This window comes from Eucyclogobius newberryi, unplaced genomic scaffold, assembly GCF_026437365.1.
Source record: "Eucyclogobius newberryi isolate DKJ021-1_F unplaced genomic scaffold, fEucNew1.0.hap1 SCAF_7, whole genome shotgun sequence".
Lineage (NCBI taxonomy): Eukaryota > Metazoa > Chordata > Actinopteri > Gobiiformes > Gobiidae > Eucyclogobius > Eucyclogobius newberryi.
In genome coordinates, this window is record NW_027316389.1 from 24,075,029 (window position 1) to 24,092,528 (window position 17,500).

The window sequence follows — 17,500 nt, forward strand, 5'->3', positions numbered from 1 at the left end:
TACGTCCCAAACTGTAGACTGTAGACTACATGGAACCAATACTGTAACTTCAGCTAAGCACATCTCCATTGAATCTACGTGGATGCAGACTTCTTTATGCGAGCGGATCTGAGCGGTGGTATTTTGTAAAGCATGTAGTGAGACTAAGAGCGTTTGACAGGGAGAGCAGAGGGAAGAAAGAGCGCAGTGTACCAGGGAGCAGCAGCATTTGTGGATGAAAGGTGATCCCTGCCCCAGCACACACCCAGGACTCCCAGATAAGAACAGACTGTGTCCATCTGCACGGGAGAGAGACAAGGCAGGAATTTCCTTTTTTGGCTTCCTAAATAATACGCGTGTTGATGTGTGGCTGTGGTCGCCATGACTCTAGTTGGAGTGGATGTACTCACATTTACCGTTCTACTACAGCTCGGCTTAGTCCAATTATGTGCCCGGTCCAAAACATTTCTCGTCGTAAGATATTATTTACTGGTAAATTCTTTGGAAATACCAGAAATAGAGAATTAATTAAAATGGCTGTTTCTGATATTCTTCAGTAAAACGTAATGTATTTAATGTTAAGGTACTTAGAACACATCCCCCCCTCAAAAATACATTTTACTTTAATCATTTTTAGCTCGATATTGACTCAAGTATTACAATTTGAACGTGAAAGTTCTGTCATAAATTCAACTGAAAAATGCATACAGTAATTAGAAAAATATTCCAGCTTTAATAGTTGAGCGTATTCACAGTACAAACCTCCTCTGGAAGTATGAGAGTAACAAAAATTAAAATGACTTTTAAAATCAAGATTAAGTATTCAATTAATAACAATGATATGAATGCAGGTAATATTGCCCCGGCCTATGATAACATTTAAAATCTTATAATTCACTATAATTAAAGCATAAAATACATTTTCAGATTATAAATTAATTTGAAAAAACCATAATAATCACATTTTCTTCTGTAAACATTCATATCCTGTCCAAACATAGTGTCTTTCTTAGAAGATAACAAACCTCTATCTATTTCAGATTAAAATATGAAAATAAAATACATACTTATAAACTAATGGCGTATTGCTGTATGATTATTGCAAATGATAACCTTCTATCCGACCTTCTCTTGCATGTCCGTCCTTCGCTGTAACGTCGATAAAGGCATATGATATTGATGTGAGAGCACTTCTCCCGGTGGCTCCTCCGAGGGCCCCGGGTTAATGATGTCGGATGGAGATGGTGCAGAGTCTGTAATGACATCAGATTATCGTATGGCTTGTGCAGGAGTCCAGCTGGAGACGCGCTCACACCCAACGTCCACAGATTTCAATTGACTTTCAGTGAAGAGAAGATTTTGTTGGCATTTTGGTCTTCAAACGAATCAAGAATAAATTAAACAACACTTTCAAATGTCGACAGTTTCACACATAGGTTAGCCGTCTACTGCTGAGCGCTAATCAAAGTCATTAATTAGGACGACGTCAATTTGGCTGACGCACTGATGAGCTAAATCATACAGTAAATGCACTGAAGCAAATACTGAAATACACTGTGAAATAAAACATCCGATAAATACTTCTAATTCATCTCTCTGCTTCTTTACAATGTACCGTGCCTTTTTAGCGACAGGCCTATAAGTTAATACACGTTCTTAAACTATATTATGTTCTGTGTTTAGACCAAAATGACAGACCCATCTGCACAAAGTCAAAGTGAGACCAGGGGCACGTCCTCCCAGTGGTCTTCAGGCAAAGATATGTCGTACTCTTCCTCAGTTTTAATGCCGTACAATTATAAACTGTATCGCCCAATACGGTTCGTCACAAGGCAATTCTCGACCAGAAAGGCTCTTGTGATCATTTTGAAAAATCTAAAATGGTTCTCCTCCACGTTCCGTTGTTTCCGTTCAGTGTTCGGAGTCCCCTCGTCACGCTTAGTCCTGCAGCAGCTACAAAGTGATGATGTTGCCGTCCTCTCTCATGTCCTGACTGGAGCTGGCGGCGTGGGCGGGGTTTTGGTTATGGTTAGTCAACAGTGCTGCGCTGCTGTTGAGCGACGCTCCGATGCTGCTGGGTAAAGAGATGCTCTGAGGGAGGCCCCGGGCTCCTGCGTTATTGTTCACCCGGCCGTTGGCGGAGTCCCTGCTCAGGTTCAGGTTGTTGCTGTTGGGCATGTGTTGGGGGTGATAGGGCAAAAGGTCGTTCTCCAAAATGAGGTCTCTGTCTTCATCATCATCCTCCTCGCTGTCACCTTCCACGATACTGTTGCTGCAGACAAGACCATCTGTCAGTCACTGGCACCATGAACACACTAAAGACAACTGTTACTGTTAATAACAGGTTATATTTAACCATCATTATGTTCATAATCTCCATGTAAAGCCAATTTAGCAATGACAAACTAATTAAAGAAGTGTAACTTTTGTGACAAATACAGGGAATGTCACAAGTATACCAGCTTCTACAAAGTCTTCAAAAAACAAACAAGCACATTGTTCTGAAATGTGATCGATTTACAACTAATCTTGGCTGATTTCATTTATTCATAGCCGTGGGAATTATGGGGCAAAAACCCAGTAAGAGAAAATACAAAAAGAAATGATTTATTTTCAAATTTCGGCTCTGAAAGATTCAGCCTGAAGTGATTGTCGCGATTGAAAATAAAATGTTGTAGAATATGATTTTAGGGAACTTTCATTTGGGAAAGTAGCAAACTATCCACATCTTCGCATAATTTCACTGTTTTTCTCAAATTCTGAGTTGAGTAACCATGATACAAAATGTAACTGTCCCCAACAGAATGAAAACAGGAACATTACTATATTCTAAAATGGTGCTTAATGTGTCACTTCTCTGCGCTGCTGTAGTAGACTGTACCTGGCCGTGATGGGGTTGCTCTGGGAGGCGGGGCTTGGAGAGTCATGTGACAGAGCAGACCCCGCAGATCCAGCTGAACCCACAGAACCCGAGTTCCCCATTGAGCTCTTGCTGCCACGAAGGACCACGTTGTTCCTCTGATTTGCCGGCTTCACTGTCACTATGAGGTTGTGACTGTTGGCGACCATCATGTCTGTGACCTGAGAGAGTAAGAGAGTAAGACCAGGACAGATGAGACACTGCACATAAGAGAACTTAACAACACATTACAGTCAGTGTTTAATTAGTTCTTTGTTTACATGTAAATTGAAGAAAAATAAGATTCTTGTGCCTTTGGTCCTGGTTAGAGTCCAGCTGTAGTCGTGATGTAGCCTTGGTTTAGTCCTGGTCCAGATTTGGTTCAAAGATTAATCCCAGTTTAGGCAAAATTGTAAATAATTGTGTTTGTTTGCAAGTATGAACGCTGCTAAGATCTTTTTTTTAATAATTTTTTTGCATTTGATGATAGTAATTCACAAATAAGCATACATACTGTTGGCTTTGGCCTGTATGGTCTCAGTGACGGCAGAAATACCTCGATGGGAGTCGCACATAAAGCAGTTATTACCTGGTCCAGTGATTTTCCTGCTACATCGATGCCGTTGACCTCTAGGATTTCATCATTGACTCCCAGCAGTCCTGTGCTCTCAGCCAGCCCCCCTCTCACCAAACGAGAGATGAACACTCCGGGGACCTGCCAGATTTGAGAAATGTATTTTTGCATTTGCTTTAATTAGCCAGGGCCGTGTAAGTGGCCTGGGTTGTGATTTGTGACAGCAGTAATCCATTTGATTTGAAAGAGGGTCGATTAAATGGTTGGATCAAAGCACGTCATTGTCTTAAGTTGATTTAAATGCAATCAATAACAACATTTTTCATTTAATACTCCTTGAACACCTTGACCCTTTTAATAAAACAAATTACTGGTAAGTAAGCAACTAAGAAGGGTCGCTATAAAAAAAAAAAAACTACAATGAAATAGAATACTTAGTTAATGAACAGGAAAATATGGCAAAGAAAGTTTGTATTCAAGTAACAATCTGAAATATCTCCCTTATTTTAGTCTTTCTATGTTTCCCTGTCATACAGAGAGGAATGAGCCTGACATGAAACCCACACTGGAAACTGTTTTGAATGAATAAACCATGTACAGTTGCTTATAAAGGGTGAACGACACATTACTGGTGCTCACAACAGTAATTACTACTAGAACAAGCGTGACATTTGATATTACGACATGTCTGACCTTCTCCACCCCCTGCGGCGTGACTCTGACGCTGACCCCGTCCCGGATGTAGAAGCCCAGGGGTTTGTGGGTGCCATGCTTGTGCAGTCGAACGCGCCGGTGCGTCTCAGGCAGAATGTCCACGTCGATGATGGAGGAGATCTGCCTGAAGTTCTGGGGCATGCCGATGAGCAGCGCCTGTTTGCTCCTGTGGGTGGACCCTGAGCCGGTGGTCCTCAGTCCAGTCAGACCCATGCCCTTCTTACGCCTCTGCAGAGAGTTGGTGCCAAAGACGACTGGCTCATCTTCTGGAGAAACAGGAAACAAACAGAGTTTAACTCATTAATATAGTGCCAAAATGCATTTCCAGTTATAATAGTTTTTTTTACAGGTTGTTAACTGTTTACTTATCAAACACAAAACAACCAAAAATTAAAATGAAGAAATAAACATTGTTATAATTAGTTACTAAAAGTATTTTAATCCATTTCATTGGGATTAGGATTTCCTTGTTGGGGCCCACAGTTCTTGACCAATCAGAACGGCCTTACTGCTGTTGCATCACGGCAGTGGTCAGAGAACGTCCTTTTGTTTAGTCCAGTTGATCCTAAGCAGGTCTAAGACTCTGGGCTCCAGTGATTAAAGATTAATATGAGGGATTGTTTGCAGAGATCTGTGCGGGAGCGAGCCATGGACCATGTGTGGGGTCAAGACTCATTAAAGACACAAAGATTTCGGCACCACGGTATAATCCTGGCAGCATCCACATCTACAGGGAATTTGTTTCATCTGAGCTCGAGACGGGCTTTGAGAAACATGAGAAGGTCTGACTTTCAGAAGCTGTCACTCAGGGCTCCACAATGTTTCTGTGAGAACTATCCTCAATAATGTATCAGATTTATTTTTTGGTAAGATATAAGGACTAGCATTGCTACGCTGGTGTATTTGGCACAAGTTTTTTTATAATGTCTAACCATGTAATTACCATACAGTCTTCTGCAATGTCTTGGATTTTAGGTTTATCGCTTGCATTTGCAAAGCCCAGAGATACACAGGCTACAAAGAGCACATCATTTAACATTTAGCCTTCAATGTTGACAGAAGTCTTCACTCGATGCAGCTGATATGACAAGAGCAAGTAGACTCCAAACCCATATGTTGTTACAATACAATAGTTAGTGTAAGTTAAGAGATAGATGCAAATAAGTCACACAAGCAGCCGTCTATTTATATATTTTGCATAATCCACAAGGAAGTAAGTAGTTTCCACTGGAACACATTTTTACATTATACTATACAACGCATGAGACGTGTAATTGTTTTATACTTTTACCTCCACAAAATACTACTTGTTTGCAAACTCAGAGGCCATGTGAACCCCTGTGTCACTCTGTGTGGTGTGTTGTTGTCATGTTGCTATGAATACGGTGCCAACCAAACGAGTCAATCACCAATGGAGATTCAGTGTGTGTGTGTGTGAGATTTGAATAGTCTGTGTGTTGTGTGTTGTGTGTGTGCGAGCCAAAGAAAGCACCTGCTGTGACATCACTGGCTGGGCCCGTGTTAAAAGAGCCGTACCCAGCGGGCGCCCTGTCAACAACAAGTATTTGGATAATATAATATTTCACTGTTGTAAGCTATCTGGCAGCAAAGTGTGAATAGATTTGTTTAAGCATCGAAAAGGACAACATGGAAGTAAGAAGCATCACATTTCTAACCTGTGTGTGTCATTATGTTATTTTATATATTGAAACAAAAGAACGACATGTAGAAAATGCCAAGTAAGCTTCCTGTTTACAGCTGACAGCTAATGTACTTCCTTGTACACTGGTAATGATAAAGAAATATGCAAATGAAAGAAATGTGAGCATTGAGAAGGCATATCTTGTTTTTTTTCAGACAGGATAAAGCTGAAAGGCAAGAATAACTCTTAGGGAATGAAAAGGATCATCTATACTATCTTGCATTTGGAATTATTGTAAACTTACTTTTTTTTATGCCGATATGGTTTGAAAGATACAGACTAGTGCTTTGTATCTTTCAAACCTGATGTCACAGACTAGTGTACAGTAGATAAACAGTAACCTTTGAGGCAGGTGCTGCCTCGTTTCCGGCGGGATGACTTTTCTCAGTTGCGTAGTATATGAAGTTGAGAATTTTGACAGAATGTAGTTTAGCTGTGTATTTAAAAAAAAATGTGTGCATGTTTTTGTCTGACAGAAAAAATTCCAGGATGGTACAGTCAGCGTTCCCCGTGGCTCTGCTCCAAAGACATGACGTTGTTGTTACTTCTCTTTTACCTTCAACATGTCAGATTTGATCCTCACCGAGCCAGCAGTGGAAAGAGTTCTGAATACTAGTGCTTAAAAAAAGTAAAAGTACAAAGTACAGTTATCAAAATGTACTCTGGTTTATGTACCACTCAACGTTAATATGCTTGTTACTTTAGATCAGCCTTTTATACACATTTTGATAGAATTTTTTTTTTTTCAATCAGAGCACGAGACGCAATGTCACTTTATGCATTTGGAGAAAAGAGAGGAACAACAACTGGGCCTTGTAATGTGCTCAGTAGGGCTGCAACGATTAGCCGAGTAAATCGAGTAATTAAAATAACAAAAAAGCTTTGATTATTATTTTATTGCCTCAATGAATTGTTTAATTCAAATATTTAATCAATAACACGCTAATTCGTGGTGTGTGGAGCGCACAGAACAACTGGTGTCGCTTTCGTTTCACATGGAGCTTGTTCCGGACTTGCAGGAGCTAATGCTCAACAGAAAGCGGGTGTTTTAAACTCTCGAGTGCGACTGGGAAGCAGAGTTTTGTTGTGTTAAAGAGCACAGTGTTTTTTAGCTGTAACTCTGCAGACATTAAGCAACATTAGCACCGTGAGCCGTTCGCTGTAGCCTCCGCGAGGCGTTCGCTTTGGTCTCTGCGCCGTTCGCTTTGGCTTCCGCGCGCCGTTCGCTTTGGCTTCCGCGCGCCGTTCGCTTTGGCTTCCGCGCGCCGTTCGCTTTGGCTTCCGCGCGCCGTTCGCTTTGGCCTCCGCGCGCCGTTCGCTTTGGCCTCCGCGCGCCGTTCGCTTTGGCCTCCGCGAGGCGTTCGCTTTGGTCTCCGCGAGCCGTTCGCATTAGCCTCCGCGCGCCGTTCGCTTTGGCCTCCGCGAGGCGTTCGCTTTGGTCTCCGCGAGCCGTTCGCATTGGCCTCCGCGCGCCGTTCGCTTTGGTCTCCGCGCGCCGTTCGCTTTGGCCTCCGCGCGCCGTTCGCTTTGGCCTCCGCGCGCCGTTCGCTTTGGCCTCCGCGCGCCGTTCGCTTTGGCCTCCGCGCGCCGTTCGCTTTGGCCTCCGCGCGCCGTTCGCTTTGGTCTCCGCGAGCCGTTCGCGTTGGTCTCCGCGAGCCGTTCGCTTTAGCCTCCGCGCACCGTTTGCTTTGGCCTCCGCGAGGCGTTCGCTTTGGTCTCCGCGAGGCGTTCGCTTTGGCCTCCGCGAGCCGTTCGCTTTGGCCTCCGCGAGCCATTCGCTTTGGCCTCCGCGAGCCATTCGCTTTGGCTGACTCTGCAGACATTAAGCAACATTAGCACCGTGAGCCGTTCGCTGTAGCCTCCGTGTGCCGTTCGCTTTGGCCTCCGCGAGGCGTTCGCTTTGGTCTCTGCGCCGTTCGCTTTGGCTTCCGCGCGCCGTTCGCTTTGGCTTCCGCGCGCCGTTCGCTTTGGTCTTCGCGCGCCGTTCGCTTTGGTCTCCGCGCGCCGTTCGCTTTGGTCTCCGCGCGCCGTTCGCTTTGGCCTCCGCACGCCGTTCGCTTTGGTCTCCGCGAGCCGTTCGCTTTGGTCTCCGCGAGCCGTTCGCATTAGCCTCCGCGCGCCGTTCGCTTTGGCCTCCGCGAGGCGTTCGCTTTGGTCTCCGCGAGCCGTTCGCATTAGCCTCCGCGCGCCGTTCGCTTTGGTCTCCGCGCGCCGTTCGCTTTGGCCTCCGCGCGCCGTTCGCTTTGGCCTCCGCGCGCCGTTCGCTTTGGCCTCCGCGCGCCGTTCGCTTTGGCCTCCGCGCGCCGTTCGCTTTGGTCTCCGCGAGCCGTTCGCGTTGGTCTCCGCGAGCCGTTCGCTTTAGCCTCCGCGCACCGTTTGCTTTGGCCTCCGCGAGGCGTTCGCTTTGGTCTCCGCGAGGCGTTCGCTTTGGCCTCCGCGAGGCGTTCGCTTTGGTCTCCGCGAGCCGTTCGCTTTGGTCTCCGCGAGCCGTTCGCTTTGGTCTCCGCGAGGCGTTCGCATTAGCCTCCGTGTGCAGTTCGCTTTAGCCTCCGTGTGCAGTTCGCTTTAGCCTCCGTGTGCAGTTCGCTTTAGCCTCCGTGTGCCGTTCGCTTTAGCCTCCGTGAGCTGTTCACTTTAGCCACGGAGGCTAAAGCGAACGGCTCATGGAGCTAATGCAGCAAAATGACAAAATGCAGAGGTACAGCTCAAAACACCAGGGATCACTGGTCTCATTCAACATGAAGACAACAAATAAGTTTCTTATTTTAAGGCTAATGTAACTGTTTAATATACAGTCTGGAGACAAGTTAATTAGTCTTTTATTCTTCACATACAAACAGAACAGTTTGGACCGGTTGCTGTTGCTGTTTTGGAATTAAAAATGTGTTATTTTAAGCAGAATGTTTTTATTTGTTAATTACTATAAACTATAACGTTTCGTCAAAAAAAAAAAAAAAGAATCAATAGCTTACTCGATTACTAAAATAATCAATAGCTACAGCCCTAGTAGTCACTAACTCGTATTATTTACTACATGGCTTGAATTTAACTTGTAGAAGTACAACCTACAAAAAACGTTGTTCTAATTACTTTAGATAAGTTAGATAAGGTGAAGTGAGCTATTCTTTATCTTGGGCACAAACATTTACTTCCAACATCAAACTTCACAACAATCAATCCGTTCCTGACTGACGGATGATTACTTTAGTCTTATCTCGACTCTGGACATATTTCACTCTTCATTCAAAAAGACACGTACAAACCCGCCATTGTTTGAGGGACACTGTGTAATAATATTTGTACAAAAACTCACAAAGCTAACTACAAGTTGAGCAGAGCGGAGCTGGAGACACAAACCCGACCAGGCACATTCCTGCACTGCATTCCAGCGTCACTCACTGCTTATCAACATGTACAAGTGCTCTCTACGGAAAAACACAGCTCATGTGGATAACAACGGCAGCGGCGATGGTTAAAGAAGGAGCAGGAGTGCATTAGAATCATGCCTGCTCTAAAAGTGAATGAAAATATGTGGCGCTTTCAGAACTAGACAGAGGCCTGAAGGCACAGACGTTTCTAAGCACCTCGCTGCTGCCCACTGATGCTCTCACTCTAAAGACCAAAGCTATTGAGTAAATGCAGTCAAGTATCAAGGGCTGCTTAACATGCACCCAGGAAACAGTCGCAGTGGGGAATGGGAAGATGTTATCAGTAAGCTCATGGCACACATAGGTAAGGAAGCAGATTTGTCCAGAAAAACATCCAAAACATCACACTTGCTATTGACAACTTTACAACACGTTAGATATTTAGAGTTTTGCAATCAAATGTACTGTAGGTTGTGTGAAAATTTAATTTTGGATGGGCATCAGAAGCAGAAAAACTCACCCTAACCTAGAAGTAAGCACGGGTGATGCACTCTTTACCCGTTATGCATTTGTTATGATAGAAATACACTTTTGCAATTTTGCTTTTTTTATCAGGTGTTAGTTTTGAACTGTAACATGTGAAGATCATTATTTTACTTTGAGTTAATTCATTGTAAACTGCCAAATTGATCTAAAACAGCTTAATAACAGAAAAAGGTTAAAACTGTAGTACTGACAAACTCTTTCCTCATAGTGACATTTCACCGTAACAAGCAGCAGATGGTCATTTACATGCTTCTATTTTTGTGGCTACATCACATTTTAGAACATGTCAGTCTTCATAAAAAAAAAAAAAAAAATCACTTACAAGAGTGTGGGAGGGCATAGGGGGTAGGGGAAAGCGGGATTTTCTGAGCACTCGAGCCTCAGGTGCAGGAAAATACAAGATTACTCAGGAATATCTTACTCCGACCAACACGAATGATGAGGGAACGCCGCTGTAACAAGGTCTGAAAGCTCATGAAAGTTGAATTTTCATAACGTGTCCTCGAAGTCAACACAGAAATGACAAAGAGAACAAGTCATTCCTTCCTGACATAAAAATAATATAATAAAATATCAGTCATTATTCCGGTCATTAGTCAGTCAGTAACAAATTGTACATGAGTACATTAGCCTCTAGTGCATGAGATCGAAGCTTTTAAAAACACAATACAGTGACCTCACAGTGGGCACCATCTGGAGCCCGGGGGACTGCCATCTGCTGGGTCCAGTGTACGTCCACTGTGGGCTGAAAGAAACAGCTAACAGAGGACACCCAAATATAGGACACTTCCACTCAAGCTCGGAAGTATTAACCCACCTACCGAAGCGCTACCAAAATAGAATATGAATGAATCTTTGTGTCTCGGAAATACAAAAGGAATCTGGTACAAGTTATGTCTGCAGGAAAAGGACAGACACTTATGGCATTCTAGTCAAAACAACAGTCAGTCTCTCAGGCAAAACAATATGTTGAGATGATGACATTTTGCTTTCCTTAATGGATTAAACTCAATTAGATTAAATCAGGCCTGGCGATATGACAATAACTGTATCACTATTTCCCCCCTCAAACTGATCTATTTTCTTTGGTCTTATTAAAAACAAATAAACATGTATTTTAATATTGATTTTCCTGAACATAAACATGATAGCTTTATAATACTGACCATTTAAAACCATATAAACAGATTTCTACTTCACAAATATAAACTCTCGCACATTGCAGGCTATAATATTGTATTGTTGGTGAGTAGCTGCTAACGATACGGCAAACTGGACTTCACTCAAACGATTACATTTTTATAGCCTGGTATGACAACAGTTGCCCCTAGGGACCTTTCAAAAAACACACTTAGAGACAAACGAAGTCTTCCATCAGCGAGATGAAAAACAGCAATGAGGGAAAGCACAAACGTGACGGGGCAAACTGTGCAGGGGCTTATTAAGAAAAACAGTGTATTTATGTATTTGGACTGTTGTTTGCATTAGCTTGGCTTGATTTTAGCCTCCACAAATACTTTCATCGCTGTAGTTTATGTGGGCAGCAGTTGCTCTTGTTGCCGTCGCTTCCTTTTGCATATAAATATTTGATTTTCTGTCCACAACCTCCCAGACACTTAGGATCTCTGCTTCTTACATAACATTCCTAAGACTTCCTCTGACATCTGAAGACCACAGGTGCAACACTTTCTATCATGTAGTGTGTCATACGGAGTCTATACGGATACATTCAAAGTGGCACAACACAGCTAACATAATTGTGTTTTTACATCTATTATATTTTGTAACTGCACCAACTGAGATCATTTTTTTGTCAATAATGTATGTGTATTTTATCTTCTAAAAAGCTTTGTTGCTACAGTGACAACACATTTTATTGCTCAGTATTGGCCTATTAAAAGGTTGAAATACAGGCAAATATTGTAATAAGCTTTTCACTTTTCCAGCCCAGTCCTTCAAGGCAAGTCATGGTATTCAAGTACAAAGTTAGTGTTCTGATGACGAGGTCTTTGGGACTAAATTAATCCCTTGGAGGGGTTAATGGCTCGAAGCAGCAGATGGGCAGTGCTCATCAGTGTCTGTGGACTACTGTCTCACTGTTTACATCAAACACACAACACACACAACAGGGAACACAACACTGGTTTCATAAGGACAGAGGAGCCTGCCGTGCCAAATAAAACCAGCACAACTACTGGTCCTAAAATAAAGGCTGAGAGCTTGTATTGTGTTTCCGTCTAAATGAAAAGGATATTTAGGGAAGGCAATATCTCACTACACTTTCATGTAATTGTAGCCACAGTAGCTGAGAAATAGTGACTAAGATTTGAACAAAAGCACAGACAGTTCAAAGGGTGATGTTTTCAAGTATACAGATTGTGTAGGACATCCAAAATTATGATGATGATGTTGAGTCAAACTAAAACAATGCTTAAATTGGGCTTTACAAGATTGACAAGCTACAGTGCGTCATTATTTATTAGACCAAATTCCATTCTATGGGCAGTTAAAGGGGATTCTAATAAAACAATAAAGGTAGTCAGTGGTGGAAAACTAATTCTGAAGCCGTATTTACTGTATTTACTGGTGGGACTTTGAACACTGTAACCGCTGAGCCACTGCCGCGCCTCAACACCACACGCCACACTCAGATATATATATATATTTAACCAATATTTGTAATAAATAACTGTGAGGATAGGTGTGAGCTGAACTACGGTGTCCCCTTTTCTCTGCGGGGTGCTTGCTGAAACTATGAACCTTGAGCAGAATCAGAATCAGAAAAGGTTTATTGCCATTGAACAGAATTAATAAACATAGGGACTTGCCTTGGTGATTTATGTTGGACTTAACATACGTCATGATCCAACCACATGAACTCATGAGTGTGTATTTAGAGAAGACCCATTATATAACCAGAAGGACAACTCAGAAAGTGGTCAACAGTTTGTAAGTGTTTAGATTAAAGCATTATTGTACACTGATATTAATACATCCATAATATACAAACGAAAGCTCAACAGTGCCAGCACCAACAGGAGCTGCACAATGTTTTGGAATATACTCCAGGTCAGTTCTTACTCTATCGCCCAGTATTTCATGATTTGATTCCAAATCTATCCATTGTTTAGAAGAATAAGAACTCTTATTGAATCACAGATGCAGTAAAACACAGCCAGTGTTTGGCCTGCTCTCTTCCACTACTGCGACAATCAGATTAAACTGTGTCTGATGCCAAACAACAATAGAAGATCATTGAGCAGATTACCATCATTGCATCATGAATTATGCAAGATCAAGCATGCTCGATTCACCTTATCGAACAAAGGGGATTTGAAACAAAGACAAACCTGCATCAAAAGTGTTTACTGCACGTGGGGCAGTCTATTGAGGTTTGTGTCCTTACCTCGCTTAGTGATTATTATTCGGAGCAGTGGATTGGCAGAGGACACTGCCTTGTGGAAGTTGTCATCGTTGTTGATTGGCAGAAGGTCTCCGTGCACATCAGCGTAGCCCAGTATTACATCCACTCCTGGGATGCGGTGTATGTGTTGGAGCAGTCGGTAGAACTCCTGGAAGCCTCCGGGGCCTTCCCTCTTAAGGGCAAAGCGCCTATATTCTGCATCGAACTGTCAAGGGGAAAATTACATAGTCATTATACATGCAACACCCAGACACTTTGATAATCAAACAAAACATGCTTTATTTCTAGAGCTATAATAATAGCAGTAATACAGAATAATAATAGCAGATGAATTTGAAAATTGCCGTAAAATTCTTGTGTATTGTGACATACATTTGAATCAGTAGGTGTTGTTGGGTTAGAGTGTAGGTCATTCTGCACAGAGACAACCTTTGGGGGCAGTTAAATAATATGGTAGTTGTTTTATTTTATTTCCTAACCCATACTAAAGGGAATTCTTATTCAAACATTATAACACTGACTATGAACGACTGAAACACCAACTAAGTAGCAATTCTCCCTGTTACCAGGAGCATTGTTGTTCAGTTTCAGAGGCTGATTAGAATAAGCCTCATCGCTCAAGCTAGTTAGTTTTAGTCAGTTTTCTACAGTACATCTACTGACACTCTAAATCCTACCAAAAAGCATCTGTATAAATACAAGTATTTGTTATTGTCTATGATAGTATGCAGAGCAATTAACAACCACTAACGTAAATGGAGCACATAGTGTATGGGGGATGGATGCACATTATACAAAGAGCCAGTGAGAGGCATTAAACAGCCTGTGGTCATCAGCATCTGTGTGCATCATCACAATGTTGCACTGACCACGTCCCGTGGGGGACTCCTAATGTTGTTGAAATGTTGCTTTAGATAATCATCACACTGTTGTTAGCCCGTCACTGCAGACACAGTGAGAGTCCCTCACAACTCACAAAACCAACATTCAACCTGTGCGTATTTTCCACCAGCGCTCTACACCACAGGCCGAGCTCTGATACACAGCACACACAACAACAGCACACCACACAGCACACCACACAGCACACCACACAGCACACCACACAGCACACCACACAGCACACCACACAGCACACCACACAGCACACCACACAGCACACCACACACCACACAGCACACCAACACTGAGCTCGCCATAGCGGGATCAGACTGTCCAGTGTTCAGTGACGAGCTGTTGTTGCTCGTACAGCCCGAGCTGATGTCTCTGCTCGTGTCTCTGCTCGTGTCTCTCACAATAACAGAGGCAGGATCAGGCTACGACAGGACAAGCGTGAGGACAAGCGTGAGGACAAGCGTGAGGACAAGCGTGAGGACAAGCGTGAGGACAAGCGTGAGGACAGACGTGAGACAAGCACTCACTTTGCTTTTGACCTCCACCAGGCTGTCATGGACTCGGATGGGCGGCCGGTAGAGCTGCTGCGGCTGCGGCTGTCTGGACATGGTGCTCCGACACTGCGGTGAAAACAGCGTCCCCCGCAGAGAGCGCGCTCCGCCCGCAGTTCCTGTTCTCGAGCCGCCGACTCAGCGCAAGAACAATAACCCAAAAAGAGGCGGTGAGCGGCGGGGACTGGCACGGCGTCGAGCTGCTCAGTCCTCGGTGTAACATCCAGGTGTAGCTCTGGTTCTAGCTCTGTCAGCGAGACTGCGCTTACGGCACGTGCGCGCGCACGCAGCGACCGCGGCGCACGCGGCAGGTGGAGTCCAGTGGAGCCGGTCCGTCCGGCCGCGTCCCACGTGCTTCTGTGTGATACTGTCACGTCCTGCTTAGAATAACATTACCTCATTACCATGGTGGGGTAGAATATGTTAAAGCGAGAGACCACCAAACCCAGGCACTGCAGAGAAGAAGAGACAGGAATAAAGGCTGAAACATTTTATTTGTACAATGTGATTTATTCAGCTGTATTTTATTTTTTTGGTATCGAATTGTTAATTGTTCTTCATCATTCTGAAACCCATTAATAAAAGATACCAACAACACACTAACATCTTGATATTTTGGGTCATGACTATAGCCCACTAGATTTACAATAAGCTACAAATATGAAGTTCAGCAGAATCCAACCATCAATCCAAGTGCCATTTTGGCCCCTGGTTCTTTATTTGACAGTCTGATCCACAGTGATACTCCCGAATGCAGATGAAGTAACCAGCCCATCCTCCCAGTGCCTCTCTCTGCCTCTCATCAGTACAGTACCAGCCCGTCCCGGGACTGTGTGTGAGAGAGAGATTCCTGCTTATGTAAAGGGTCCCATTACCAAAAACATGCATCCTCCCAGATAAGAATGCATTCCACTGGAGGAAAAACATCAAACTGAGAATGGCCTTCAGTGATTCACTGTTTCTTTCAACTTTCTATCAACTGAAAACATATAAATTGTACTAGGTCTACAGTCTCTGTTATTAAAAAATAATTCACAATTCTGTCTTGGCTCTAAGTCTGAAGTATTTTGCTTTGTGTTTTCAGATTTGTCTGTCAGGTATAAAGTTATGTATCATTAACAATCTCTAATGATTACAATGCCAAAACCTTGTAATGACTGAATTGATAACTAAATATTTTGGAGAATAAGGTTGTCAAAATAATTTCTACTCTAGCATCAAAACTACTCACATTATTTTGTGTTGAATGATAAAATCTATTGTCTAACATTGTTATTATTATTGAGGCATTGAGTACTGAGCCTTTTCCTTTGTATCAAAATATAGTTTTATTTTGTATTGTGACAATACTATTGGATATTGGTTTATGAAAATGACTCCCTATAATGTCCCATTCTCAGCCCAGCTGCTGCAGCAGATGCCCCGCCCACACTACAGTATAGTGTGAGAGACATGAGAGGAATGATTGGAGACTACAAGAGGGAAATGTCTCAATGAACAAGAATGTCAGCTATGTGAGACCTTCCAGGTGATGTGCCATGTTCCTCTATTTGATTAAAAATGTTATTGCTTCCTTGGAAATTTAGACCCGTCTAATTTCCACCATAACTATTACTACATTCATCTAATAAATGACCAGAGATGGTCTAAAGTTGCTAAAAGTTCAGGGATAAAAGCTTTTTCAGTAAATGGGTCATTCTTATTCAAAACAGTTGTTTGTGTCCACCAGATTTCTGATCCTCACAACTTTTACCCCTAATATTGTAGCAACTGTGGGCACATTATAGCTGTATATACTATGATAAGTCCATCTCAAATAGCTTGGTGAGGTTGTCTTTATTTAGTGGTGTGAGTCACAAGCCAGGATTTCTGTGCAAGGTGTGATAGACTGAGCAGCCTATGTATGTCTATAATGCCTGGTATTTGTGGCCTCTAGTCAGGGAGCTTTCATGTGTCAGGGCGTGACAGGAGAGCAGGCAGAACAACAGGTTCAGATATCTGTCAAGGTTTGCTCCACTGACTTGGTCCTGAGCTAACAATACAGGGAGGCTCTTAGTCACTCACATTCAGGGAGATTGAGAGATGAGTGAGTCAGATGTTCAGCCTGCATGCTCTCTGCAGTGCACTACGAGGTCAGAGGTTTGTGATGAACCACAAACGGGATATGAACATTGTCTGTTGATGCCACAAAAGTTTAAGCAATTAAAGTTTTGGAAGATAGATACCTAATGACCTAGAACTGTTTACCATGGAGAAAGCCAACACGGCAAACAGCCAGGTTACTGTAGTAAGTATATGTACTATATAGTAAATGTACTTTATGGTTATACACATACGTTATGAATCTAAAGAGCTCAAACAAACATGGCAGATTTGACTGGTGCCTTTAATACTAAATTGCAGCTTTAACATCATAATATGAGGTTTCATTCAGATCATAGTACTCAATATCATTTTGAAGAGAAAATATTTCCATTTGATACTTAATTAGATTGAAGTGGTTCAGTCCAGAGTCATGGTCATTTGTTATTTGACTAGACTAGAGCCTACAATCCCTGTGTCGTTGGTGTAACAGTGACACTCAGTGGCCGCAATGGGAAATGCAGTTCACGCGGATTGGGTCATTGAGTCAAGTAGGCCTACATTTCTGTCAAAACAGACATTCTCTGTGAAGTGTTGATGTTCAAACGTCTTCTTTGCAGTTCCATTTTGATAGATCCATTGGTGTATTACGGAATTAGTAGAGTTTAACCCTATCCCTAATCTCCCCAAACGCCACATCGTTTTAATTTCATCACAAATCACATTGTTACTATATTTTTTAATTACAAAAGACACAAAAAAAAGAC

The 17,500-nt window shown here is 42.8% G+C and overlaps 1 protein-coding gene across 1 annotated transcript; it reads right to left on the minus strand.

Moving 5' to 3' along the window:
- Nucleotides 1-692: 692 nt before the first annotated feature.
- Nucleotides 693-14,898, minus strand: pard6a (par-6 family cell polarity regulator alpha). The gene is made up of 6 exons (XM_072434972.1): nucleotides 14,628-14,898; nucleotides 13,189-13,411; nucleotides 4,146-4,432; nucleotides 3,468-3,593; nucleotides 2,861-3,060; nucleotides 693-2,251 (listed from the first exon to the last, which is right to left on the minus strand). Exons 1-6 carry the CDS (start codon nucleotides 14,706-14,708, stop codon nucleotides 1,933-1,935), a joined length of 1,236 nt encoding a protein of 411 aa, XP_072291073.1. The 5' UTR covers nucleotides 14,709-14,898; the 3' UTR covers nucleotides 693-1,932.
- Between the last annotated feature and the right edge of the window lie 2,602 nt (nucleotides 14,899-17,500).